Here is a 27,346-nt window from a genome sequence, read left to right on the forward strand (position 1 = left end):
AATCTGCTAACCACCTAGACAAACACCAATCATTCAAGCAATCAAAATAATAATAATCATAATAATTAAGCAGTATGAAGAAGATACACTATAAGAGCCTGTCCACAGATAGAATGACAGATCTAAGTACTCCACAGGGGGGGAATGGTTGTGACAGATGTACTATTTATTTAATACATGCGTTTTCATGGCAGCTCTGAGGTAACAGCCTCTCCCGTGGCTCTGTGGTGTCTTCCCTCCCACCAGAAACGCAAGGAGGAAATAAAATGAGGGGAGACGCTGTAGACTGATGCAGGCGGGGCTTAAGCTTTCATTGAAGTATTACTGAAGACGCTCTCCTTCCCAAAGCGGGGGTCAGGGGCCCCTCTTCAAGGATTTAAAAGCATCTTTGCGACTTTTATTACTGCATTTAGAAAAGAAAACAGTGTTTCGTGAACTTCATCCGCTATTATATTGATTTGGTGTTGAGTTTTGGATGAATGAATGGTGAACTGAGCCAGAATAAAAGAAGAAGGAGGGAAAAAAACCCGACTCTTCCCAGGCAGAGGCATCATCCCCCTCTGTCAGTGTGACCGCCCACATTACAGGGAGGGGGAGAGAGAAAGTGCTGCTTTGTGAATGAGGGGAGCGGCGGATGACAGAAAGCAAACTTTACCGAGAATATTTCCAACGGGAGACAATTTTCACATTCAGCCGGAAAGTTTGGACGCCTCAGTGAGCGATCCCTGAATGACAAGAACCTGGGAAAGACACAGTGAGTTGCGACGCCGTTTAAGACCTTGTGTGTCCTGGATCAGAGCAGATTGACAGCCTTTTTTTTCTTTTTTTTTTTTTTTTCGACGGAAAGATGCATGCATAGCAGCCTAAACCGTGACTAGAATAACTGCCGAAGATGAGGGATCATTCCGGATCCGATCCTATCTGCAGCTCTCAATAATAAGAGTTGGTGTCGTGCAAATAATTGAAATTACTTTCAAACGCTTTTTATAGACAGTGTTATGGCTGAGAACATTAAGAGGGGGTTTGTTTGGCAGGATTTTTAATTCGCAGATTAGGTCTTATGATAAACTAAACCTTCAGAAAAAAAGGCACAGTTCTATTTTATGTCATAACTATATATTTTAGGAACTTAATTGCATGCAATTGCAAGTGAACCTTTTCAGCATTTCGTGCAAAGTTTCCATTTGTTTGTCAGTGTGTTTCACAACATTTCATGACTCATGCAGAAGACGTGCATTCTCAATGTCACCATGAACAAAAAATAGACCCACAGAAGGCTCATTCATGATATTATGAGGTTTCTTTTCACAAGTCTCATCTAGAAGTGGTTCATAGAAAGCATGATTGCAGTGAACTGGCTCTTTCACTGCACAATAGTGGTTTTATTTGAGTTTACTCACACTGAATTATTTTCTTTTGCTGAAGAGTCTAATCGTTTTTTCTTCCTTTTCTTTTTTTTTAGCAGAAGCTGTTCTGTCACTGAGGCGTTTTGATGAAGCTTAAAATGATGCTTGCCAGTTTGGCCTGTTCCATTAGTCTTTGCCTGGTAGTTGTAATCAGTGGCGACCCCTGCCTCATCATCAGCGAGATCAATGCCGACAACCCGAGACTGGACACCACGGAGTTTGTGGAGTTGTACCACACTAGTGGACAGCGGGCCTCGTTGGACGGCTATACCCTCGTCTTCTATAACGGCAATGGAAACATAGCCTACAAAGTGCTGGACCTAAAGGGCTACAGCACGGACGACAGAGGTTTCTTCCTGGTGGGATCGGTGGACATGCTGCCCAAACCGGCCATCCTCCTGCCTCCAAACACGGTCCAAAACGGCCCAGATGCCATCGTCCTCTACCACACGTCCGCTGCTCGCTACAGCGAAAAGATGAACGTCACCACTGTGGGGTTAGTGGATGCTGTCGTCTACATGACTCGACGCACCGGAGGCGCAGAGTTCCTGGCTGAATTCCTGACGCCCGGGGAGCCGGCCTTCGTGGAGGATGAAGCGGCGCTGGAGGGGGATGAGTCGATTGAGAGGTGCTTGCTCTCCGATGATCAGTGGGGCTTTCAGGTGTTTTCACCCTCCCCAGGTCAAAGGAACAACTGCACCCCACCTGCTGCGGCACCAACCATGCCTTTAATTACTGAGCTGAAGCTGGGTGGAGGACAGGTGGAAGGATTTGTGGAAGTGTCAAAAGCTCCTGCTGCAGGCCCTCTCGTGCTGGTAGTATGGGATGGGAGGACAGACAGGGTCAGTGTCAGTGTGAATGTGGACACCTCCAGGAATGGGTTGATCTCTACGAAGATAGATAAAAGATATATGAAAGGTGAGTGTCCTCCACTCTGTAAAATGTAACTTCCACACAGTTAATATTAATCACAGTATGCTCTCTAGATCCCATTAGTCTCATTGTAAATTCTTGATTCCTCTTACGATTCCTCTCAGGAGACGAGTCTGGTGCAGTGGCCCTTTACAGTGGCAGAGCTACAGATTTCCTGGTAGGGAGTCCGCTGAGCCAGACACAGCCTCTTGATGCATTTGTGTTCGCTGGGCCTGGAAACAGGCCAAGCGCCAACCTCACAGAGACTCTCATCCCAGGCAGGCATCCATACCAGCTTAGCAACAGGCAAGAAATGTTCATCATTTTTAACACACAAAGAAGCATCTTTACAAAAAAACATTTCCTGTTTCTATGAAGTGTTTTGTGTTTGTGTATCTGTGTCACAGTTACGATTTCTTTAGTTGTTATATTTGCGGCAAGTAGTTTTGAGTGTTGAGCAACACATTCAGTCAATCAACTTTTACTTAGTGGGAGTAGATGGTCACCATGTGACTTCAGTTCCTCTTTAGTTCAGAGTGTCATCGCAGTTCAGCTGTGGTCACAAATAACCTCCTGTGGACACTCAGTCCAATGCATCTAAATGCTATTTGCACTCAGAATTCACCACAGAGCCTGACTAGCCTCCTGTATTTGTTTTGCTTGCTCTGGGAGGCTTTAGTTCAGTTCAAGGTTGCTTTTGAACGCCACTGAAGATGGGGTACACTGAGCCCCACCAGCGCCAGGAGATACACTTTTATCAGTTCAATTACCGTATTTTCTGGACTATAAGCCGCACCTGTATATAAGCCACATCCGCTCTATTTTTAAAAAAAAGATATACAAGCCGCAGATATTTATGTTGTTATATTAGATATTTACTACATGTACAGAAGGATTTTGAACTGTAAATGATGTACATGTTTGTACCTAAATAGATCCTTTCCTAACAGTGTCTTTTAACACGGCAGCAACTTTGCTGATTAAAACGGGACAGAACCAAGAGAAAATAACCGGTATTTATTTATCTATTTATCTGTTTGAAATCTGCTTCTACTTCTATCTGCTAAAGAAGAAGTAGCGTATTCTTCTTTGCATTTATTTTGTCTTAGTTTTTATTCTAATTCCGGTTAGAGCGCCCCAAGCGGTGGAAGAAAAATCCACAGAAAAGCTGCACCTTTGTATAAGCTGCATGGTTGAAAACCTATGAAAAAAGTAGCGGCGTATAGTCCAGAAAATACGGTAGTTTCTTTGTATTTTATAAATATTTTATCAGAAAGGAAAATGATATAAATCTGTTTGCTTGTTACATAAATAAAAATGTGCCATCTGGCAGTATCCAGTCTAAAACTGTAGCCCTTCCAAATAAAGATCATTCAATTGATGATTTCATTATGCCATCAGTTTGCAAGAGGGAGGCTTCGACCTCAGCCGCTGCGGTGTAGCTACCTGGGCTCGAGATCCTGGTATCTTCTGGGAGGCCCCACCAACTCCGGGGCAGCCCAACCAGTGCCCCTGGCCAAAGATCTGTCCTCATAGCATCGGTAAGTGTTTGAATGTCATACATGATCGATAGGTTTATCTACTGTCTCTTGACTATTTGTTTAATCATTTGTTTCTTAAGCCCACTATTTCTTTTTGATCATTGGAATTGAATCTTATCTCTGAATGATGAAGTTGGTTTTTGATAATTGATTTGATTGATGGGTCTTGGTCATACAAACCCAAATAGGAGCAATTCCTTCATGGCAGTGGTTTGTTTCTTGATGTCCCTCAAGGTTCCCATCAGGGGTCTTTCAGAAAAATCTGGATGATCTTAATTATTATGTCACTCATGTTTTTAGAACAATTTATTATATAGACATAATACTTGAATATAAATCTTAATTTGTTTGTTATCTGCCACATATAGTACACGTTGTGCTGTTCTACTGGCTGTAGCATATCAGCTTAATTTAGGTTTCAAATAATGAAAGTAGCCTTGCACAAAAAACATCTATTGGCCGGGTTTCCCAGATCAGTTAAGTAGTTCTTAACAGCGAAAGACTTCTTTCAAACCTTCTTAAGGAGCCTGTGAAAGAAAATCGCGTTTCCCAGAGTCGCTCTTAGCTTAAGTATCTCTTTCATTAAGAAGGAAATGCAAGATGCTGCTGACCCAGTCTTTACAACCATCTTAGTGAACAAAGACTCACAGATCCAGCCGCGTCAGGCAAATCAATATCACACCAAGCAATGAGATATTAAAACAATGCACCCCGCACAAGTTTTGATCTATTTTATACTTTAGATTTATATTGTTTAGCATTTATTGGTGACAGCAAAGGGGAAAAAAAAAAAGAAAAATAAGGAATAACAAGTGTGTTCCTGTATATGCTTTATGCATTACGCACAAATAAAACGATCATCATGAATATCATTTATTTGATGATTTGGCTGCTATACAGCATGTTCTCGCTGCAAATCAACCGCGTCACCGTGCGCGAAGCAGAACTGTTTTTATGAACGCATTCGTGCGTCAGCACTTCAGTCCCCTGGACGTGTGTCGGACCGGGCTGTCCAGGCAGCCGGGACACCGATCCTCCTGCGCCGCGCCCGAGCGCATCTATGTGATGACAGGGAAGCAGCAGCTGATCAACGGGATCCTTTGATGAATCGTTCATTACAGTCTCAAATATAATCAATGGTGTCGGTTTATATTAAAGAATCTTTTTGCCCAGAAGAAAAAAGAGCGAAGACAACGACCCATAACTATTTTCTTCTCTTGAAAAAACCCACCTGCGGGATGCAGCAGCATCAGAAGAGCAGGAATACGTGCGTGGCGGGGATGATCTCTGCAATCTGAAGCCCTCTATAATTGTAAAAAGAATTTCACTTATCACGGGTTCTTTTTGGAACATAACCCCTGCGAAAAACCAGGGATTGCTGTAATTCCACGTTGCGATTTGCGAAACTCGCCTTCTCTTGGCTCATGTTTTTGAACGCACACACACGCCCACCACGTTTCCTCCCGGTTTCTGCGTGTGGGGAAAAAAAGCCTCACTGTAGCCAGAAATAACGGAGTAACGCACCGTTTGGATGAAAAAGGGTCATTGAATTATATTTATCATCTTAATTTTTCATTATAACGCACAGGCAGCAGGGAATTAGTGCGTTAGGTAGCAGTGCTGCGTGTGGAAATGCGCTGATAGTGATCGGTGATCGATTTGCCTGGCATCGATTGATTTGGTTTCAGAACCGGACAGCTGCTCCAAAGAGCTTCTGAAAGAGCGAAACTAAAGGACGGTGTTAAGAAGTCATCTGGGAAACACCCATATCTTAGGGTTCTCTCTTAGTTCAAACCTTCTTTGAACCTCTCTTAAGTCCTTAAGAGAGGTTGGATCTGGGAAACCCGGCCATTATTGGTCTCCTCGGTGTCAAGTATCAGACAGATTCAAACAGATAGTTATAAAGTTGAAAAGTACTGAAAGTCAAGCAGTAATAGATTAATTTATGAGTAGATTTCACAGAAGAAATACGACAAAAAATGAAACATTAAAATGGGGTAATTAAAAAGCAGTCCAAAATACTTTTAAAGCATTATTTGATTCCTGGTAAACCAATTATTATGTTTCATTTAGGTTCTGAAATTCTTCATTAATAAATGCGGTTAAGTTCTTGACATCCGTAGCCATAGGTTCCCTCTTTCAAGAGTGAGAAGAGAAAAAAATACTTAATCTAACTGTTGCAAATTACAGAACTGAAAGTTAATGGTGATGATGATGCTGGACTGAAGCATCACTAAGAGAAACGAAAGTTGAAAAATACCACAACGAATGAATCATTTGTACTTTCACCCATTATGAAATTGATGAAAGTCTGTAGATGACAATGTTTAGGACTTTTATTAAAAAACAGACAAAAGAACTGCAAGGTCTTGTTGACAAAACAGTTTCAACTGTATAAATAAGAGAAAAGACAAAGACAAAAGAAGAGCCTTGTTAAAATCAAATAACATATTATATAGTCGGCAAGTAAGTGGAAATAAAAAAAAGAAGTAAGTTTGACCTTCAACAATGCATGTATTCCTTGGAAGAATTTATGAGAATACATCTGCATTTAGGTACATACTGAGAGATTTCTATACTGCTTTGACCTAATCAAAGAAGTACGAAGAGAAACAGCACCTTTGCTCTGACTGATGGTTACATAAGAAGCATAAAAAAAAATATATAAGACAAAAGGTCAGGTACAAATCCAGAAAAACATCAATGAAGTGTTTATTTAATGTGCATAAACAGTCTTATTCCGCATTAAATCAGTGAGTAACTGATGCACAGTATTGGCTTTCCCTCAGCCTCTCTCTGTTGATGTTCTGCCCGAAGGACCAGGTTAAATTGAGGGCATTTTAGGTGGTTTTCACTTCCTGACAGATCTTCAATGAGCTTTTTGAAGGTTAATTAGGACAGGATGGGGGTTTGTTTTGTTTTATGTTTGTTTGTTTGTTTGTTTTTACTTAAATACTGCAGGCAAGGCTTTTAGTTTGGGTTTTGACAAAGAGAGAAAAAGAAAAGCTCTGAGTTGGCCTAACTGGATAAATGACTGTGCATCATCCCTTCTTGGTGGTGTTGGTGGAGGAGGTAGCGGGCAGCCCCGAGCAGTGTTCTCATTGAGCGCCCAGATGGCCTGTAGGAAGGAGCTCCTCTTGAGCCTCCCCATGTTAGTCCTCGGGCTGCAGTAGCATCTTTCTGATGGAAACACAGAAAACAGGCCATGATCTGGGTGATTTGGGCCCCTGCCTATCTGCCCTGGTTCAGCACTGATGGGCGTGAACATGCACTGTAGGAGCAAGCAGAGCAGACCTAGCTCACATGGTGCATGCATGAAATGTTCGAAAAAATCGATTTCCCAATTCTAAATCGATTGTCATATTAATTCCTAAAAATCGATTCATATGTCTAAAGATCGATTTTTATTTATTGTTTTATTTTATTTTTTTCTTTTTGGGGGGGGGGGGGGGTTATTTTCTTTTATTAAGTATTTTTTTTTTTTCATCATTACATTACAACTTTTGGTTATTTTTTTGTTTATCCCCAAAAAAGTAATGTTTTGTTGGACACGAGAATAACTGGTGCCATGTTTTTCCTTTAAATATGTTTAAAGGTATGAAAACATTAAAGTGTTCAGTTATAATTGCATAAATTGTCTATATTTCATTACTTTATACACTGTATTGGGGTTACATTTGCAAAAAATGCTAAAAACCAAATTCTCAAAATTTAAAAACCAAAATAGACCGAAAATGGAACAAATAAAAACGGAATGTGGGGAAAAATTAAAACCGATTTCATCCGTCTTTTTGCTGCCCTGGATCTGTTTGATAATTCTGACCCACGATGTTTCTGAAAGCGGTTCTATCAGCATTCTGGGAGGTGATTGGTCCTTACAGCATCATTAGCTGCCAATACTTGCTGTTGAATCTCAATATAATACTAGTATTCATATTTTGCATAACTACAATCATATAATTCATGCAACAACTCAAAAAACAGTTTTAATAACACTAACCCAAATCAATATCGGAATCGTATCGGATCGAATCAAATCTTGATAATCGATTCTGAATCTTAAGAATCGGAATCGAATCGATTATTGACATTTGAATCGATCCCCAGCCCTATTCCCACACCACAAAAGCTGCTTTTACACGGTTTTGAACCCAAGAAGTGCAAGAAATGGAGAATAAGATGCTGCTGACCACATGTTCCCTCTGTGAGAACCCAGCTATACTGTGATCTGACTGTAGGGACTTATCATAAATGCTCATACCATCTTGTGCTATTAATAGTATTATAGTAAGAAGGCCACTTATGTGATCTCTGGAGTGAGGGTAACCTAGTGACTTTTACTGCTGCTCACATTATCCAAAGGCCTCTCCAGTGAGAGAGACTGCAGGCCACGTCAGGATACATCATTCAGCATCCTTCTTTCAGCAATTAGCTTTTTCCCTTTAACAAAATTCAGTGAGGGGCTGCTCACCTGAAACCACGTAGGCAGGTTTTAGTCCTCTTAGTTGTCCGTGACGATGGCATCAATTCTGCTTCAAATAATAGCAACTCATTGAATTTTTCCTGAAGACAGTAGTCATGTCTCATTACAATTTGGGCCCAAAACGTAAGCACTATTTCAAAATGACAATAAAACTACAAAATGATGAGTTTTTTTAAATTTTATTTCAAAGGTCATTTTTTTTATTCTCACATTATGTCCAAAACAAAGAACTGCATGTTTTGGGAGATCATTTCCCATGACTGAAATGATGATTATTAGGTGAATATGTTATAGTTTGCTTTTCCTCCTTTTTTAAACAAAAAAAACAAAACAAAAAAACATTCAGATTGAAGGTTCAACATTTCTATATTTAGCTGTAGCTTAGTGGAAAACAGAAGCAGTCTAATAAACATGATTACCACATGTTGTTTTTATATCTTACCTTGGAAAAGTATAAATCAAAATTATATTAATTTAAATGAAACATTATTATTATTATTATTAATGTCATGTTGTCAGGAGTACAGCTGCACTAGATTTTATAAATGTGTAAACCACAATCTGTACTTTTAATTAAATGTATGTATCATTCTTTGATCAAAATAAAAAAAGCTTCCTTTTCAACCATGGATTTAAAGATGCTTACTTAGTGGATGGTTGGAGTTTCTCAACTCGGCTCCAACTCTCTTTTGTGATGTGAACCTTGTTTGAAATTTTTGTTTTCAGGTTTTGTGTCACCCACTTTAGAGATGCAGCAAAATTGGGTGGAGATAAACATGAGATTGATAGTTGATTCTGTTCTGATCCGGATCTGTGATGTCACAGGACATTGCCCATCTGAAAGAATTTGAGATTTAGAGAGTTTATGACTAAATGACACTGTAGAGTTGTCTTCAAGCTTTTTACCTATGTTAGATATCCAAATGTTTCTTTTGTTTTGTCAGTTTATTTTATTTCTTTTTGTTTGCTTCATACGTCTTCTTTCATTTTTTCCTCTTTTAATACAAAATCAGTTTCTTTGTCTCAACTTTATTGTTTATTTTATGCTTCAGGGATTCCAGGAGGCACGGATTCACCACCTCACCTCCCACCCTGGGGAAATGGTGACTTCCTGATCAATGAGCTGAATACTGATACACCTGGTGCAGCAGAAGATGGAGAGTTCATTGAGCTTTGGCACCCGTCGGGTCGCAGAGTCTCCTTGCAGGGCATCTGGATCGTGCTGTTCAGCGCGCACAACAACCGCCCCTACCGGGAGATCAGCCTGAGTGGACACTTCACCACCGCCAGAGGTTACTTTCTGCTGGGCAGTGACAGGCTGGTACCAGCTCCATCACTTCGCCTGCCGCCCAACACCATCCAGAATGGGCCCGATGCTGTGGCGCTCTACCGTAGCCCTCTCGGCCCGCCGTCAGCGACGCAAAGGGGGATCCCTACAAAAGGCTTGCTGGATGCGGTGGTGTACCGACAAAGAGGATCGGATAAGGATGCACAAGAGCTGAGCCAAGCTCTAACCCCTGGACAGCTGCCTTTGCTGGAAGATCCAGATGTTCTGGTTGATGATGAGGCCCTGAGCCGCTGTAGAGGCCTCTACCCCTTTGATCTGTCTGCGTTCTCAGTGAGTACAAACAGGAGAGAGAATATACTGGAATTAGACTATATTTGAAGAATGTGACTGCATAGCTTATCTGAAAATTCATGCTACTGATTTACTCTTCTTTTAAGAATAAAACTAGTGATGCACCGATTGTTCGGTAACCGAAATTGTTCGGCCGAAAATGGCAAAAAAACACTTTCGGTGTTCGGTGGAATAAGTGGGGGAAAAAAACTAACAATTAATAACGGCGTTGTAAAATAAGGAAATAGACTGGCCGCTCCGTCCCGTAACGTTGCGCACTACATAAATCGTTGGCCAACCAAAAACTAACCCCATAAGAATTTTACCTAATAGACTGGCCGCTCCCGTAATAAATCGTTGGCCAACCAAAAACTAACCCCATAAGAATTTTACATTCACCAAGAGGTGGAACCAAAACAACATAATGCTGGGAAATTAAAACATTTAAATTTTTTTATGTTCAATAAATATTTTCTACCTTGTAATTTTGTAAAAGATTTTTTTCTTTGAAAAGCATGCCTAAATCAAATGTATTTGATTTATGCAATGGTGAAAAAATTGGCAAAATAAATGAAAAACTGCTGAAGAACCATGTTCGGTATTCGGCCAAGTGTTTATTATTATTTTCGGTTTCGGTTTCGGCCACAAATTTTCATTTCGGTGCATCACTAAATAAAACAATGGCCAAAATGTTGTTTCTAAATAATCCTACTAACTGTGCTGAGAGGAATGGTTTGGCATTTAGGGTCATTAGGAAAACCACAGATTCAGTAGATTGTGTTAAAACTATAAACATAAGACATGCAACAATCATTGTAGGTGGCCCCACCCACCCCTCTGAGGGAAAACAGCTGTCCGCGTCCGCCTCCAGCCCCCGAAGGCGTCGTCATCAGTGAGGTGGCCAGCAATCGATGGACCAATCACAGTCAGCAGAGGGCCTATGTGGAGCTGCACGGGCCACCCAACACAATCCTGCTGGGCTTGGTACTGTCAGTGTTTGACCAAGAGCGCAGTGGGACTGTCATTTCCCTTCCTTTGACTGGATCTGTTGATCAGGATGGGTTTTACATCATTGGAAATGTAACCGGAGCAGGTGAGATGAGTGGAAAACCTAGCTGCAGAAGAATGACAACCATTATGAATGAGATATTCCCCCATCTTCTGCTTCATCATTGTGTTGCTGTGTCTTTCCTTGTATATTTACTCTCACTTTGCTCCTTCACCTCATCTCTCTCCTGCATAGATCAGACCTTCCCAGAAGGCTCCACGGTGCCAATGCGAGGAGCAGTGATCCTCTGTTATGACTTGTTCAGTGTCTGTCGAGCTGGCACCGCTCTAACCAACTCCAGCCTCAGGGATGTGCTGGTGTTCAGCGAAAACCAGCAGCTTGCCTCCTCCCTGTCCACCACCAGGGGGAGCCAAGTGATGCCAGCTCTCAGGTGGGAAAGTAGCACCTTTTACATGTTTGAACTTTGGCTTTAATAACACATTGTACTCTGGTTAAAAATGAATGACAATGCATTTATGTGAATTATACTTTTTTAGGTGGGCATCACTGATTGACTGGGAGAGCAGTTATAAGACGTTTTTTCCTATTTAGTTTTTAAATTGACTCAAAGTTGCCCACCTTTTTATGATAAAAAAGAAATCTGTTTTCAAAATCAGGAAGATGATTTGATCATACTTACAGTGCATTAGTAGTCCTTTCTTTCAACCACTTCCTCTAAACTAGATGCCATTAGACCTGGATTTCAGTTTATACTCTAGAGTAGGGATGGACGGTATGGACTAAAACATTTATCACGATAATTTCTGGCATTTATCCCGATAACGATAAAAATTATGATAGAAAAAATACCAATTCAACTCCACCTTTTTAACTATAAATCTATCTCAACATTCAGTCTTTGGAGCCCCCAAAACACTGCTCTTATGCCAATTAAAGTGAATTAATAAAAACCAATTAAATGAGTACACCTGTACTGCAAAACTGTAATGACTCAAATGAAACAAGTTTGAAATGTAAGAACAGATTCAACATTTATTCAAACTGTATGGCTTAAACAGTGGGATAACAGTGCAAACAGCAAAAGTACCATTGTCCTTCAAGTTTTCTTAGCTTATAAAATCACAAAGTAGAAAAAAATACAACCTGAGAAATAAAGAAACAGGACAAATAAATAAAAGCCATCCTTTGCGCTAACCGTATGTTGAGCGTCGCCGCTACGCTGTAGGCTCTGCGTCGATTTGACGCAGAACCATAATTCAGGCTTCACACAAAAACGTCATCAATGAGAATTTAGTGTTTTTACCGCGAGATGACAAATTCTTACCGTGGGGAATTTTTTTGACGGTATATCGTGAACGGTAAAATATCGCCCATTCCTACTCTAGAGTTTCATCTGTGAAGAACAGGTCTTAGCTTTCGGTAGAGTCGATCAGATGATGATTGCCAGATAAAATCAGTCAAATCAAGATATGAACATTTACACTGAGAATAAGCTCTCTGCTACTCAGAGAACTCATTGGGAATCATTGAATTGAATAATACTTTATTAATCCCCAAAGGGGAGATTATATTGTTGAGTGTGAATTATACAATATTGAATACATGAGAAAGTACTAATTAAAATAAACCAGTACTAATTAAAATAAACCTCAGTAAATAACTGTTGGAGAGTAGAAAGTGCATCAGAGAGCGGTTGAGACATCCAGAGACAACCATGGATCCTTTGGGGTGTTGTGCTTGTTGCCTGGCAACAACTGTGCTGATAACATCACGTGCAGCAATGCAAGGTGACACGGGTGAACTCTCCTAGCACAAGCATGGATGGAAACTTAGAGCCAACAGTTCAACATCTGGGATGCAGATGTGCTCCTTCACCGTGACATGTCCAGGACTACACCATGTGTTTTTAACAAGCGCTATACCACTCCTGCAAAACCTCTGCTGGTCTGTTTCAAACTCCTTTGTCTCCCTGTGTCATCCGAAATCTGTGTACAGAGGCGTCTATTGCTCCTGTACTCACTTCTTGGAAAACATGATGCCTTCTCCGTTTTCCATCCATTTATCCCTATCAATAATCTTGCAGTCACTGTGATGATTAAGTCAAACGTTCATTTTTCTCTTGCTCTACATCCCTGATCTCTCCTCCTTGTCTCTTTTCAAGGTAATACAGGATAGTCTCAGGTCATTAGCTGGCTTTTAGAAAGTTCAAACAGCTGCTCCCACATGTAAACAACTTTCTCTTATCATGGGATCTCATCAAGGCAAGGACAGTTTATTTGTATAGCACGTTTTATGTACAAGGCAATTCAAAGTGCTTTACGTAGAACGTATAGCAAAATGCAAGAGAAACATTTAAAGTACATTTTAAAATAGAATTAACAAACCTAAGAAGTTCAAACAGTAAAAACTGAAATACAATAGGACAGATAAATGCACAAAATCAAGTCCCAGTGCAGTGTGGACAATTAACAACTGTTTTGACTTATCAGCAGGAAAAATAAAAAAAAGTTTTACCCTTGCTGCCTCTCCATGTTTAGTTCTGGTTCGGGGAACAGAAAGTAGACCTGACCCAGATGACCTGAGGGGAACTGGCTGTTTCGTCATAACAAATGTCGAAAACTGACAGAATTACCAGCAGAAATCCACAAGGCAGAGCAGCATCCAAACCAGTAAATACATAATTTGACCAAATGGTGTTGACTGTACCATCAGGTGAGAGCTGGTGGGATGTCCTAGGGCTGGGCGATATATCGAGATTTTAATATATATCGATATATTTTCAAACGCGATATGGTACGAGACAATATTGTTTATATCGATTTTTTTTTATGATTTTGATATAGCTTACTTTGTGACAAATTGACTTGAATGTTTTATTTGAGATTTGCACAAATGTTTTGATATTTGCACAACTGTCAACCTCAGTGGAAAAGTCTGCCTGTTACTGTCTACATTGTATTAATTGCACAGTGTATTTTAATGTAATTGTTATGCAGGAAAGGGACATTTGTTTTATTTTAGTCAAGAAGCATTTTTATTCTATATATGCAGGCAGTTTATTTTTATTTCATTTGTTTTATACATTTTGATATTGTGCAGACCCCTGTTAATAAAGGTACCTGTGTGACACATTTTTAAGTGTTTGCCTCAGAAAAAAATGAAGCTAACAGAGATGCTATGCTATAATGCTTTGGGGGAAACCCCAATTATGGCACAGAAAAAATATCGATATATATCGAGTATCGCCATTCAGCTAGAAAATATCGAGATATGAGTTTTGGTCCATATCGCCCAGCCCTAGGATGTCCCCAGTATGCAGGTGTGGGTTAGCAACTAAAAGACCCAAGAATAGACCAGTGTTGACTCGGTAACAGGGGTCATGGGTGCTGAAGGTTCATTGATGTGTGTGGGGGAGCAAAGGCTTCCCTGTGTGGTCCGATACAGCACAGTTTGCTGCCAAACTTAATACAAAAGGTGCTGAAACACACAATGTACAACTGCTTGCAGTCCCTGGTGGTGCATAATCTGGACTCACTCAAGAGTGCCCTGTGCTGATCGTTGTCCACTACTAAAAGCACCGACAATGGTCTTGAGTGTGGCAGAACTGGAACGTAGGGCAAACGAACACAGTCACTGGTCTGTGTCACGTGGATGTGTCGTTTATTAGGATATAAGACCAGCAGGATTCATTCATTGAGAGATGGTAAATAGGTTGTATTTTATATTGTGATCTTTCAGTCTTGTTGACTACTCAAACAGCTTTATATGACAAGTCACATCCACCTACCTACTAGTAGTAGTAGTACCTACTGAGCACACTCAGGTTGGTAGTAGGAATGGGCGATATTTTACCGTTCACGATAAACCGTCAAAAAAATTCCTCACGATAAGAATTTGTCATCTCGCAGTAAATGATAAATTCCTGTGGATGATGTTTTTGTGTAAAGCTGATTTATGGTTCTGCGTTAAATCCACGCAAGGAAGGAAGGAAGGAAGGAAGGAAGGAAGGAAGGAAGGAAGGAAGGAAGGAAGGAAGGAAGGAAGGAAGGAAGGAAGGAAGGAAGGAAGGAAGGAAGGAAGGAAGGAAGGAAGGAAGGAAGGAAGGAAGGAAGGAAGGAAGGAAGGAAGGAAGGAAGGAAGGAAGGAAGGAAGGAAGGAAGGAAGGAAGGAAGGAAGGAAGGAAGGAAGGAAGGAAGGAAGGAAGGAAGGAAGGAAGGAAGGAAGGAAGGAAGGAAGGAAGGAAGGAAGGAAGGAAGGAAGGAAGGAAGGAAGGAAGGAAGGAAGGAAGGAAGGAAGGAAGGAAGGAAGGAAGGAAGGAAGGAAGGAAGGAAGGAAGGAAGGAAGGAAGGAAGGAAGGAAGGAAGGAAGGAAGGAAGGAAGGAAGGAAGGAAGGAAGGAAGGAAGGAAGGAAGGAAGGAAGGAAGGAAGGAAGGAAGGAAGGAAGGAAGGAAGGAAGGAAGGAAGGAAGGAAGGAAGGAAGGAAGGAAGGAAGGAAGGAAGGAAGGAAGGGAGGAAGGGAGGGAGGGAGGGAGGGAGGGAGCCTGAAAGAAAGGAAGGAAGGGAGCCTGAAAGAAAGGAAGGAAGGAAGGAAGAAAGAAAGAAAGAAAATGAGCCTGAAAGAAAGAAAGAAAGAAAATGAGCCTGAAAGAAAGAAAGAAAATGAGCCTGAAAGAAAGAAAGAAAGAAAGAAAGAAAGAAAGGAAATGAGCCTGAAAGAAAGAAAGAAAGAAAGAAAGAAAGAAAAAAGGATAAATTCCCGTTGATGATGTTTTTGTGTAACAAACATGGCGGATCTGAGAGCGAGATAGATTTAAAGTTGAAAAGGTGGAGTTGAATTGGTATTTTTTTTATCGTTATAGGGATAAATGCCAGAAATTATCGTGATACATTTTTTAGTCCATACCGCCCATCCCTAGTTGGTAGATGACTCCCACCAAATTTTCCACATCTCAATGTGTACACTTACCCGTGGGAACTATTTTAAAATTAGGCCCCACCTTGCAGTATAAGACGTGCCCCAACGGGTCATAGCAGCACAAAGCAGGTTCACTCGGTGTATGTGAAATAATTTTAACATTGTGGTAAATTTGTGGATTTATAATGAAAACATCCATAATTTTGTCATTTCCACATCTGCTGTACACTGCTCAACAGTCGATTTGTAATGCTTTTAATAGCTTGCACACCGGACTTGATTGTTTGGTTATTATGTGACACAGGCTAAAATGAGTGAATTACAGCGCAATTTATTGTTATATTTATAGTGCAGACAGAGGTTCAATTGTTTTTGTTGTCTGTAAAAGGTCTTGAGTTAAACCGGTCATCACGGAGGAAATGTGCGACATCTGAGTGAAATCTCTAACAGCTTTGCACACATATGGACTGTGCAGAATCACTAAACTCATCACTGTCTTTTGGGGGATATCTTACATGCTATGCTAACATGGAGTGTTTGTGCAGGTCAGTGGAAGATGGTCCCGTCTCACTCAGCCGGTGTTCATGCTGTGAGGTTCGGAGCCCCTCCTCCTGGACCAGCTCGTCTCCCACACCTCGCAGTACCAACGTCTGTCCGAGCTCCGCCTTCTCCAGTAATATCGATATTTGTCTCGGGCCCCTGTCCAAAGACTGGCAAGAGCAGTCGGAAGGTACGGTATCTAAAACAGGTTGTAAGAGTGGGTGGTATGAGTAAAAAGATGGACTGGACGAAGTCTAAAAGTTTGGATGGACTGAACAAAGGTTTCTTTATTGTGTTATACGAGACCCACTGCTGTCCTGCTGGAAGAGGCTTATACTGTCATAGTTGCTGTTGCCATGTGGGGGATGTTAGTGACCTCCAAAAATGTTTAGTTGGTTGGCAAGTCAAAGTAAAACACATGGAAATGCCAGGAAGAAGAGGGTTTTCCAGCAGAATGTTACACTGCAACAACCATCTGAGAATGGTTTTAATGTGGCAGATTTGTGGATAGTCTGTATAGATGCTGCGTCATGCAGGTTATTGTAACACCTACGTGCCGGAAGAGATGGCAAGTGGATTTCATTCTTGAGCTTGTTTCACCTCTCATCTAAGAGACGCATGTTTCTTGTCGCTATTTCATCCGAGAGATGAAACATCTTCAAGAGCCAGGACGAACTCCAGTTTGCTTCTCTGAAGCACTTCAGACTGCTATACATGAAACTATAACATGTCTGGCTTTGATTCTAGTTGTGAAGTGTTTTTAAAGAGAGGTGAATAATGAAACCCTTCACCTATTTTAACTGGATTTATTTTTCCTCAATGAACGATGCATAGTATTAGAATGAATAATAAGATGGACTAGTCACATAAAAAAAAAAATGAAGGTGTTTTTTTGTCATTTACTGTACACCTCAGTCCAGTATTATTTTTAAATGTGAAATACTGATTGCATTCATTCCCACAGATGAACACATGAGAATGGTGGCGGGGGCAAATGTAAAACAAAGAGAATGTAAAAATTTGTGGTTTGCTTTTTTCATTTTTAAATGAATTTACCTGAATCTTTCCATTTTAGCCATCGTCTCAATGTGATGGATTAATCGAAGAGCTCCATGAATCGTCATAGGTTTATGGATGCGCCACGGTCTACTTTTTCAAGTAGAAATGATCTTTTCATGTCATTAACTGATGAGAAGTCAAACTTTTAAACATCCTTTCAATTAATGTAACATTTTTCTCAGCATGTCATGCTGTTGTATCACCACACGGATATGGATAAGGACGTCATTGGTAATGATTTCTTTGCTTTGCTGGTATGGCACTGATCCTTTAACTACATCATTTATAATTAATAATCTAATTTAGTGATTCGTTTTTTTCACATATCAAATAGTTCCTCTGACATGAATCAAGCACACTTAAAACAAATAATTACATTAAGTTACAATTACTTTTACTTTTATTTATATTTATCTTTATTATCAGGATGCTCTTGAGATATTTCTTTGTTTTCTTCACTGTTCCCGATATATGTTAATATATTTCAAATGTTAAAGAGGGGATCACCAGGGGTCTGGCTTAAGGACATGTCTGGAGAGTCCTTTTGTCTTTGGTGGGAAGCACATGGCACCTATTTCTTATCAAAAAAAGGGAAAAAAGTCTGGAATACTGATTAGCCTGAGCATAGTATACATTTACAGTCTGTGGTGGTCCAACTCTGATGCCTACGAAGCCCAGAGACACTGAAGTTTACAAAAAACATCACATTCAACCATGAAAGGTTTTTATGTTCTTAAGTGTCATTAACTGTGATTCCTTGTTTATGCTGTCAAATCTGCTTTGGTGAATGTGGTTTTTGATGGAGTGCATCTGATAGATTGAAGATAACCGGTTTCCATGTTTGAATTGCACACTGACCTGTCATGCACTGAAATTCCTCCCAAATTTATTCAGTAGTTTATTGATATTTGCTGCAAAAGAAGGAAATGTGGCATTGTCATATGTCTATCAGAAAATAGATAAGAAGAAAAATGCCTTAATTACAGCGCTTGGTCATGTCTCTATTTGCTTCAGATTGCAGTGGTCTAATTCCTAGAAAGAGGGTCGCTGAGGTGGCTGAGTATCTGGAGCAGAGGTGTCACTGTGGTATTTCTGCATTGTATCTCCAGGGTAAGGATCTATAAGTTTCTTTATTTTTTTAACATTTCCACTGGGATCACATCATTATATCTCAGGTCAGATATATTTTACTTAAGCAGCCGAAGCATATAAATGACCAGCTCAGATTAAAAACAGCAAAAAACTCTCAATCTTTGCTTTTACCCATCATTATATACAGTAGTAACTCCCCAAAACATCCCCTCTGGGAAATCTTCCAGAGGTGATGCCATAGTAAACCCAGCAACCAATTTGAACTAGAGGAGTTTATCGAGACAGACCATAATTTGTTGATAGGCAGAGATAGTTCTGGTGTTCTCTTTATCCCTCATTTAGAGCAAATGACAGTCATAAATTATTCTATTCACTTGTAAACTTCCGTTTCCATTTTCCAATTTATTGAATGTCTGTTCCTGTTCAAGGGGCCAACTTTTCCTGTGTGTCTGGCTGGCTGCGAGTCTGGGGGAACATCCAGGCCTTGTCAGACCATCAGAAAGGCCTCATCATCCAGACATCGCACATGAACCCCTCGCCTCCACAGGCAGACGCCTGTTCCTCTCCCAGCACCGGTCGTTACTCTGGCACAGGTCAGGAATTGCCTGAGAAATATATGTTTTAACTCCTAGGCACGACACTGCTGCTTAAAATGTAGCACTGCAGTGTATTGCCTGGCAAGGATGAAATTGCTAACATATTACCATCATCACAATGTGACACACTTTTCCAGATAGAAACATCTTCCTTGTTGATCAACAGTCATTTTGAAAATGTCATCATTTAAAAGCCTGTGGAAGTTAAAGATTGCAGGGTAAAATTTCCCATCAGTTTCCTTGGTCGTTTAGGCTGATGCTTAGTGTAACACACACACACACACACACACACACACACACACACACACACACACACACACACACACACACAATCATTTCTCCGGGGATTCATTCCTACTGATCCCTCATAAATGTTACCTTGATTTTCTTTTTTTACACTGTCATAATTTATTTCAAGTCATTGCCTCTTTTATCAGTACTGATAGAATTTAGATGGCATTTATTTACATTTAAAAAATGTTAAGGTTGCCAAATATATAATTAACATTCTTGGAAGTTACTGTAAATTAGTGCTTAATTTAGGAATTTTTTGTTTTTATTTAGTCAAAAAGACACTGCAAGTTTACTAAAATATCGGTACTGAATATGAGTTTTCACCCTCTTTTTAAATGCATATACAGTAAGAGGTGAATTATAAGTATGGTAGCCTTTTTTTTATCAGTATTTTTTTTTTAAATCGTTTGGAATTATGGTCATGATTGAGGGATGCACCTATTTTATCTGGATGGTGGAAATAAATCAATCTATATCAGAAAGGTCAAAATCCAGAGCCAAGTTTCACAAGCTGTCAACATCTAAGTGCTCCCTTAATGATATGCAGACACCATTACATGTGTTTTTCTGAAAATGTCTAATTAGAAAAAAGTTCATTATGGTTTTCATCAACATTCACTGAAGCAGCACTTAAAATAAAAAAAACATATAATTAAATTAAGCTGTGATTTCAACAGTGGCAAGTGCATTAAACTTGTCAAAGCCATAATTGCTGACAGACCCTGACCTGCACAAACACGAGAAGTCCACAGTAAATGGTGGATGCGTGAAATGCATCTTTTGTTTAGAAGTGCAATCGCAGTTTAAAAAAATTATCAAAGTTGCATTAAATTCCATCTGCTGCTTCGCATTCACACAGCTGAGATGGAAACAGGGAGATATTTCTTGTGGCAGACTGCTGCTGGTCTAGATTAATCGAAATGGAAATTGAGTTCATTATAGCATGAGATTAAACGAGCTGCTCGATAAAGACTTACACAAATAGACTTCACATAACCAGAGGTTCTTAACTGGACCTGTCTTTTGTCTGAAAGCTGGAACCGAGAAGTGAATCTCGGTGGAAACAGTCACAGAACCAACTGGTGCCCATTTCGCAGATTTTGCTATTAATTTACTTAATAGAACTCATGTCCTGAATTATGTAAACCAGTACTCTGCCTGACACTTATTAGAAAGAAAGATTTGGTAAAATTAGGGCTGGGCGATATGGACCAAAAGTCATATCTCGATATTTTCTAGCTAAATGGCGATACTCGATATATATCGATATTTTTTCTGTGCCATAATTGGGGTTTCCCCCAAAGCATTATAGCATAGCATCTCTGTTAGCTTCATTTTTTCTGAGGCAAACCCTTAAAAAAACAGTCAGTTTTAATACAAAGCCTTGTGCCAAATGTCACACAGGTACCTTTATTAACAGAGGTCTGCACAATATCAAAATGCAAAAATGCTTATTAAATAAAACAAATATCCCTTTCCTGCATAACAAGTAAATTCAAATACACTGTGCAATTAATACAATGTAGACAGTAACAGGCAGACTTTTTCACTGAGGTTGACAGTTGTGCAAATAACAAAACATTTGTGCAAATCTCAAATAAAACATTCAAGTCAATTTTTCACAAAATAAGGTATATCAAAATCATATTTTTTTTTTAAATCGATATTTTAAAACGATATTGTCTCGTACCATATCGCGTTTGAAAATATATCGATATATGTTAAAATCTCGATATATCGCCCAGCCCTAGGTAAAATAAATACAACTTTAATTTTTCTTTTGCTCATTTAAGAACAAAAGGGTTGATCTACTCCTCTCATTAGCCTCAGTGGTGGCCATCTGTGGTTATCAAAAGTAACTGTGCCCTGCAAGGATGTGCAGACACCTTTGGAGGGGCAGGTGCTGAAATTTAAAAAGGAACACATGGAACACGACTTTAACACTTTCCGACAATATCTTAGTTACATTTGTTACTTTGTTACATTACAGCAGGTATTACAATACAAAACACTGTTGTGTTTTGTATTGTAATACCTGCTCTGAACTTACCTTACTTACTTACCTTACCCACGAACCACGTATTATAATAACAAACTAAAACTAATACTGAAACTAATGGAAAAATACAACTATAATAAGTCTGGATACCCACTAATCAAAACTAAAGTAATGACAGATAAACATTACAGATCGTCATCTATCAGATATTATGTTAGAATCACTTCTCGTTAGGTCTTCATTCAAGGCTCAGATGTCAAGTTCATCAAAAATGGTAACCATTATGTAGCCTGCATATGCAATTATCACCCAAAAAAAGCACATAACTAATTGTACTGTAATTTGTGGCTTTATATGATTTTACTTGAGACACATACAAATCCCCCACAGATACAGTTGTCAGGAAGTGGAACTTAGCCATGGTGATCAAAACCATGTTTTAACGCAGGGTAATTTAAATTCACTGGCACATGATCTTACTTGTGATATGCTGCCCCCATGTGGTTAATCAATGTCCCTTCAGGGATTAATACAAGTATTTTGAATTGACTTGAATTGAATTGTAATACAGTAATCCCTTGTTTTTCGCGGGGGTTACGTTCCAAAAAGAACCCGTGATAGGTGAAATCCGCGAAGTAGTAACCTTTATTTTGTTTACAATTATTATACAAGGATTCAAATTGATCAGCACCGCCCCACCACGACCCGAGTAATTGGATTTGAACGGGAGAATCGGTGCAGAACATTTTGTCGACATTATGGGTTTTGGAGAAAATTTGCACACTTCAATTTGGCAAGCTGTTTTACATACATGTATACTGTATGTACAGTACATATTAAACCGTAACGTTGACTACGTTTACATGCAGTCAAAATTCGGGTTATGGCTAATATTCCGGTTACTGAAACATTCGGAATATTCAGTTTACATGGTAATTAATCATTTGGGATATCTCGATCAAACCAGCGACAACATCATGACGCAATTACCGTCATTTCCGCTTCTTCTTCCTGTATCCAATTTCAAAACAAAAGCTGCTTCGCGCAACTTTTCGCTCACCTTCTTTTAAATCTCGCTATCCCGGTACTTTCTACCGTCTACAAATGCCAAAACGTTCATATCCTTCATTACATTTATGAAGTGATTAGTCTCCTCCTCACTCCAAAAGTGTGGCGTGGTCTTGCGTTTCTCCGTGTTTATAAGAACTTCCTTGACTCAAAAGACCACGATTCCTTGTGAACAGAGCATGCGCAGAAAACAAATTAATGTTCCGTTTGATCGGGATATTCCGTTTGGTGTTTACATGACCGAATATTCGGGTTTTAAAAGGAGTAACCCAGGGGTCATATTCGGGTTTTTAAAAACCCGAATATGAGCAAATTGGGGTTATTCAAAACCGCGTTATAGCGAGGGATTACTGTACTGCATAGAGTGGCTTTAATAGTTAAATGAAAACCTGCAGTCAGATTGATCAATATTTTTTGTTTCTTTTTTAGATATATTTGCTTATTTATTGTTGATTTTAGGGATTTTTAGCCTGTAATACACTTTAGTCAACTAAGGTTGTTTTAAATGTAATATAGAAATAGATTCGACTTGACTCATTTAGAATCAGATGTTTGGTCACAAAAAGCATAATAAAATGCTCATTAAACAGTTACTTTCATTGCCAATATAGGAATAGGAATGAACAACCTCCATTAACGGAACTTGACCAGTTGTTTGTTGTTTTCCACCTAATTGGATGCATTAAATCTGGTTCCCTTCTGTGGTTTCTACACTGTTTTCACTAGAGCTTCGATTATTCAACTATTTATGACATATTAACATTAAATTAGATCAGTGTCTTTCTGTGTGATTCTGAAGTTTTATCAGTAAGTGTGCATTGCAGTTGCTTACACATGACTAACCTGAAAGTGTGATTATATCTCGTCTAGCCTCCACCCTGGGGTTACAGATAGGACTGATAGTAGCAGTGCTCCTGCTGCTGGGACTCGGAGCTGCTCTCTTCACATATTTCTACAGGAGGAGGTCAGGACTTGCATCATTTTCTTTGTCTTTTCTTAAGTGCATGACATGTAAACTGATCAGAATTAGCAAGCTGCCTTTTGACACCATTAACACAGAATTTCATGTCTGTTTTCTTTGCTCAACATGTTTACTGACTATTAGAACGTCTTTGATATATTTTATTAGCAATATATGTAAGTGGAGTTAGTGGTTTTAGCTCTGGATTTAAATCATTTTTCCAGGCAGGATTAACATGGTTTCAAAAAGTTCAAGAACAGTTTAAGAAATTGAGAAGATTTTAAGGAAAGTTTAAATTGTATCTTGAAAAAGTAGCTTTTGGTTTGAAGTCCTATTAGGGACCTTGTGCAAGCTCCGGATCATATATGGCATCAAAATATCAATGCAATTGTTAAAATTGAGGAAGAAATGAATGGGCCTGAAGATTTTACCCTGTAAAATTACAAAGTAAAAAGTGTAAAGCATGTGTAAAATTCACATTGTTTGTGAACGAGTTAAGTGATTGTGACTTGTACACATACATGTATATATAGTGAAGACGTTTAGGACTTTTACCCAGCGAAATACCCTCAATGGACAAAAGTGTTTGGCTATACCTGTTAATTATTTAATTCAGCCGTTTCAATCAGACGCACATTTGTATAAAATCAAGCAGTGCAGTGTTTATTTGCAAACATTTGTGATTTTTTTTTTTTTTTTTTTTAATGACTCGGGCTAAAGCGCTCAGTGACTGCAAGTGTTTTATCATGATAGGATGGCACCTCTGTAGTAAGTTGTAGATAATACTACTTCTACTACTACTACTACTGTCATTTAGCAGACGTTTTTATCCAAAGCGATTTGCATATGAGAGAACACAAGCACAAACTCACATAGGAAGATACTAACCTCCCAGCACCAAGGCCACTGCTAAGCTGCAGTGGTGTATCCCAGCACTGGGCCGTGGAGCAATGGAAATATGTTCTGTGGCGTATTAAATCATGACATGATGAGAAAGTCTGGATTTGGCAGATGCCAGGAGAACATTACCTGCCTCACCGTATTGTGTCAACTGTGAAGTTTGGCAGAAGAGGGATCGTGGTAGGACACCCTTTCCCCAGGGTTTGGTCTTTAGCTTCAGTGAAGGGATGTGTTCATGCGCTTAGCATACCAAGACATCTGAGACAATTGTTTGTGATAACAGCCTGGGGAAGGCTCTCTTCTTTTCCAATATGATTGTATCAGGGCACAAAGCAAGGACTATAAAGATGTGGTCTGGCAAGTTTGGTGAGGATGAGCTTTGCTGGCCTGCACAAAATTCTGACCTCAACCCCACTGAGTACCTTTGGCTTGTGTCCAGGCTTTCTCTTTTAATACCAATTCCTGACCTCATGCATGCGGTACAGCATAAATGGTCACAAATTCCCAAAGAAATGCTCAAAAATCACGTGGAAAGCCTTCCAAGAAAAAGTAAAAGCTGTCATAGTTGCAAAACAGGGACCATCTCAATATTGAAGTATTTGTATTAAAATACAATTTTATTACAGTCCTTGTTAGCGTAATGGTTGGGTATCTGGCTACTTTTGTCCATTAAGAGTATCTGGGTACATTTTTAGTGGTGCTCTTTGCCAAGTTCTTGTCTGGTCCCTCAAGGTCTGCCCCATTTTAAGGTGATCAAATTGGCAATAAAAAAGCAATCTATATAAACACATTAATACTGATGGTCTTTTCCAGAGAAACTGAGGTGCCTGCATGTGTGATTTTATATTGGTTTATATATTGTCTGCATTTCAGGCGTCCGCTGGACTATTCCACCATGGAGTTGAGTGAACATGCAGAGGGACTGTCAGATCTATAATCCAGGCTTCACTTCAGCTGGTTTGCTTCTGAAAGCACTTGTGCGCAAGTGAAGACTTCAGCTAAGCAAACAAGAGATAATCAGAGGCTGATGTGACGTGTACATATGGCTGATGTTTGTGGCTGTTTGGAAATGAAAGCCACCACAAGTGTCCTTCTGTGTGTCTTTGAAAGATCACAGATGAAAACAACTCATTTGTTTAACAGTGTGGTGGGATGCAGTTTGTGTCATATTTCACGGCTCCAGTGACATTCATTAAAGCAAATTAAGATAATAACATGTTTCTATGAAATGTACAACCTTTGCTTGTAAACATCACCTAGTAGGGAAATTAAGATTTAAGGAAGGGACTTCTTTTTTTTTTTTAATACTTGACTCTTAAATGCTCTTTTTTGTGGTTTTATTAATGATACTGTTGATAAAGCTTTCAAGGTTTAAAAAAAAAAAAAAAAAAAACATGCTTTTGGATTTATGCAGAAAGGTTAGCTGGTACTGAAATGTTGCTTCATGTGCTTCAGAACCGAGATAATCAATGTTCAGTCTATAAAATCAGTGCCAATCCTGCTACATATTGTTTCAGTCCTTTTCAGACTGTCGTGACTCAAAGAGCTTGCTTGTCCTTTAAATGTGAATGTCTCTAACGTGTGATTTTGTAACCACTTCTGTTTGATTCAAGCAGAATTTACATTTTCCTGATTGAAAATGAAAAGAAGGGAATGTGAGAGACTAATCAAGAAATTTCCCAAATGAGGAGGATTTTTTGACTTTTTTTTTTTTTTTTTTTATTCAATACAATTTGTATGTTTTTGTGACACTGAAGCCTCTCCTGTGCCTTTCATCTGTGTGCTGGCCTTTCAGCGGATTCCTACTTTATTACACAGCCCCCCATCTGGTTGCTTTTTCAATCTTATGTTGTGCACAAACTCTTTTTTTTTTTTTTTGATTAAATGTTCTCGGTGAGGTGAAGGGATGTTGTAATTTCCCCTATTTTTTCTGTACATATCTATGTCAAGCAGACTTAGCCCTGTGAAAAGAGTCTCGTTTGAGTTAAAACAAGCTGAGATCTATCATTAGATGGTAAGAAAAGTAAACTTTTTTCTTTAGGGACCAAAAGGAAAGCAGTTTTGAGTTAAGGCAGAAGAAGCGTTTGCATCAAAACTGATGGCATGGAAAGGGCCATTATAAAATCCAAGGTAATTTTAACTATATGCTTATGAAGTGTATATAAAAGTCATTACAAATGCTTAAAATAACAATTTATCTTGACGTAGGGAAATTGATCACGATGCTAAAATTGATTTTCATTTTGCTGCAAACACATATTTTGTTCAGGCCGTTGCCAAGACAACCTGGTCCTGGATTAGCATCAGAAAATGGATGGCTCGCTGTTTTGAGCCGACTACTTTGTTTTGTTGTAAAACCAGACAGATGTTGGCAAATGAACAGTTTGAAGAGTGTTTTACCCTTGGAGTCTTTCTTATGAATGATTGTGAGATGTATTTTATTGTTAATTTCTTTGTGCAAGACGACTTTTGTGTGTGAGAAGATGGAAAGTGAACAAGCAGGATGAGCTCATGCAAGTTAACATGACTCTTCTTGATAAAAGTATGGTGGGTTTTTTCCCTTTTGCATCTTCACAGATGGGTTCACATGAGTAGTATTAAAATGAATCCAATTTGTGTGCGAAAACAGGAACTAAAAGATTATGCATATTCATGGGATCTAAACGTCATAGGTTTTCATGGTAAACATCCTCTTCTACACTATTGACGTCGAAAGAACCACTACGGTGAAAAGATACTTTGTACCATATTTACAAGCCATGGATTTCAAACTTCTTGTATTTTATTTTTCTTCCAATGTCCAGAACATGTTGAAATAAAGTACTTTCACAAATGTGTAGTCAAATTTCACTAGTTGCTCTGTCACAGCTTGGTCATTCAAATATCTAACTTTCCCACTCTCCAGACACTCACCTTTTCTGTTTTTTTTGGTTTCATATGTACTGAAGTTTTG

At 39.2% G+C, this 27,346-nt stretch overlaps 1 protein-coding gene across 3 annotated transcripts; it reads left to right on the forward strand.

Annotated features, from left to right (window-relative positions):
- The first annotated feature begins 523 nt into the window (after positions 1-523).
- Positions 524-27,238, forward strand: si:ch211-183d21.1 (uncharacterized). 3 transcript variants are annotated; one of them, XM_061708707.1, is made up of 12 exons: positions 524-754; positions 1,463-2,324; positions 2,444-2,624; positions 3,720-3,859; positions 9,395-9,960; positions 10,780-11,053; positions 11,204-11,399; positions 16,430-16,614; positions 18,498-18,593; positions 19,004-19,168; positions 23,403-23,496; positions 25,267-27,238. In XM_061708707.1, exons 2-12 carry the CDS (start codon positions 1,493-1,495, stop codon positions 25,328-25,330), a joined length of 2,793 nt encoding a protein of 930 aa, XP_061564691.1. In that variant the 5' UTR covers positions 524-754; positions 1,463-1,492; the 3' UTR covers positions 25,331-27,238. The 3 variants fall into 3 exon arrangements, with proteins under 3 accessions (XP_061564691.1, XP_061564693.1, XP_061564692.1); XM_061708709.1 differs by having other exon boundaries at positions 2,447-2,624; XM_061708708.1 differs by having other exon boundaries at positions 1,466-2,324.
- The last annotated feature ends 108 nt before the right edge of the window (positions 27,239-27,346 follow it).

This window comes from Cololabis saira, chromosome 19 (assembly GCF_033807715.1).
Source record: "Cololabis saira isolate AMF1-May2022 chromosome 19, fColSai1.1, whole genome shotgun sequence".
In the NCBI taxonomy this organism is placed as follows: Eukaryota; Metazoa; Chordata; class Actinopteri; order Beloniformes; family Belonidae; genus Cololabis; species Cololabis saira.

Coding starts and splice junctions, on each gene's coding strand:
- si:ch211-183d21.1 (XM_061708707.1), top strand. CDS start 1,493: ATGAAGCTTAAAATGATGCTTGCCAGTTTGGCCTGTTCCATTAGTCTT. Junction 16,615..18,497: donor CTGGCAAGAGCAGTCGGAAG/GTACGGTATCTA, acceptor TATTTGCTTCAG/ATTGCAGTGGTCTAATTCCT. Junction 19,169..23,402: donor CGGTCGTTACTCTGGCACAG/GTCAGGAATTGC, acceptor TATCTCGTCTAG/CCTCCACCCTGGGGTTACAG.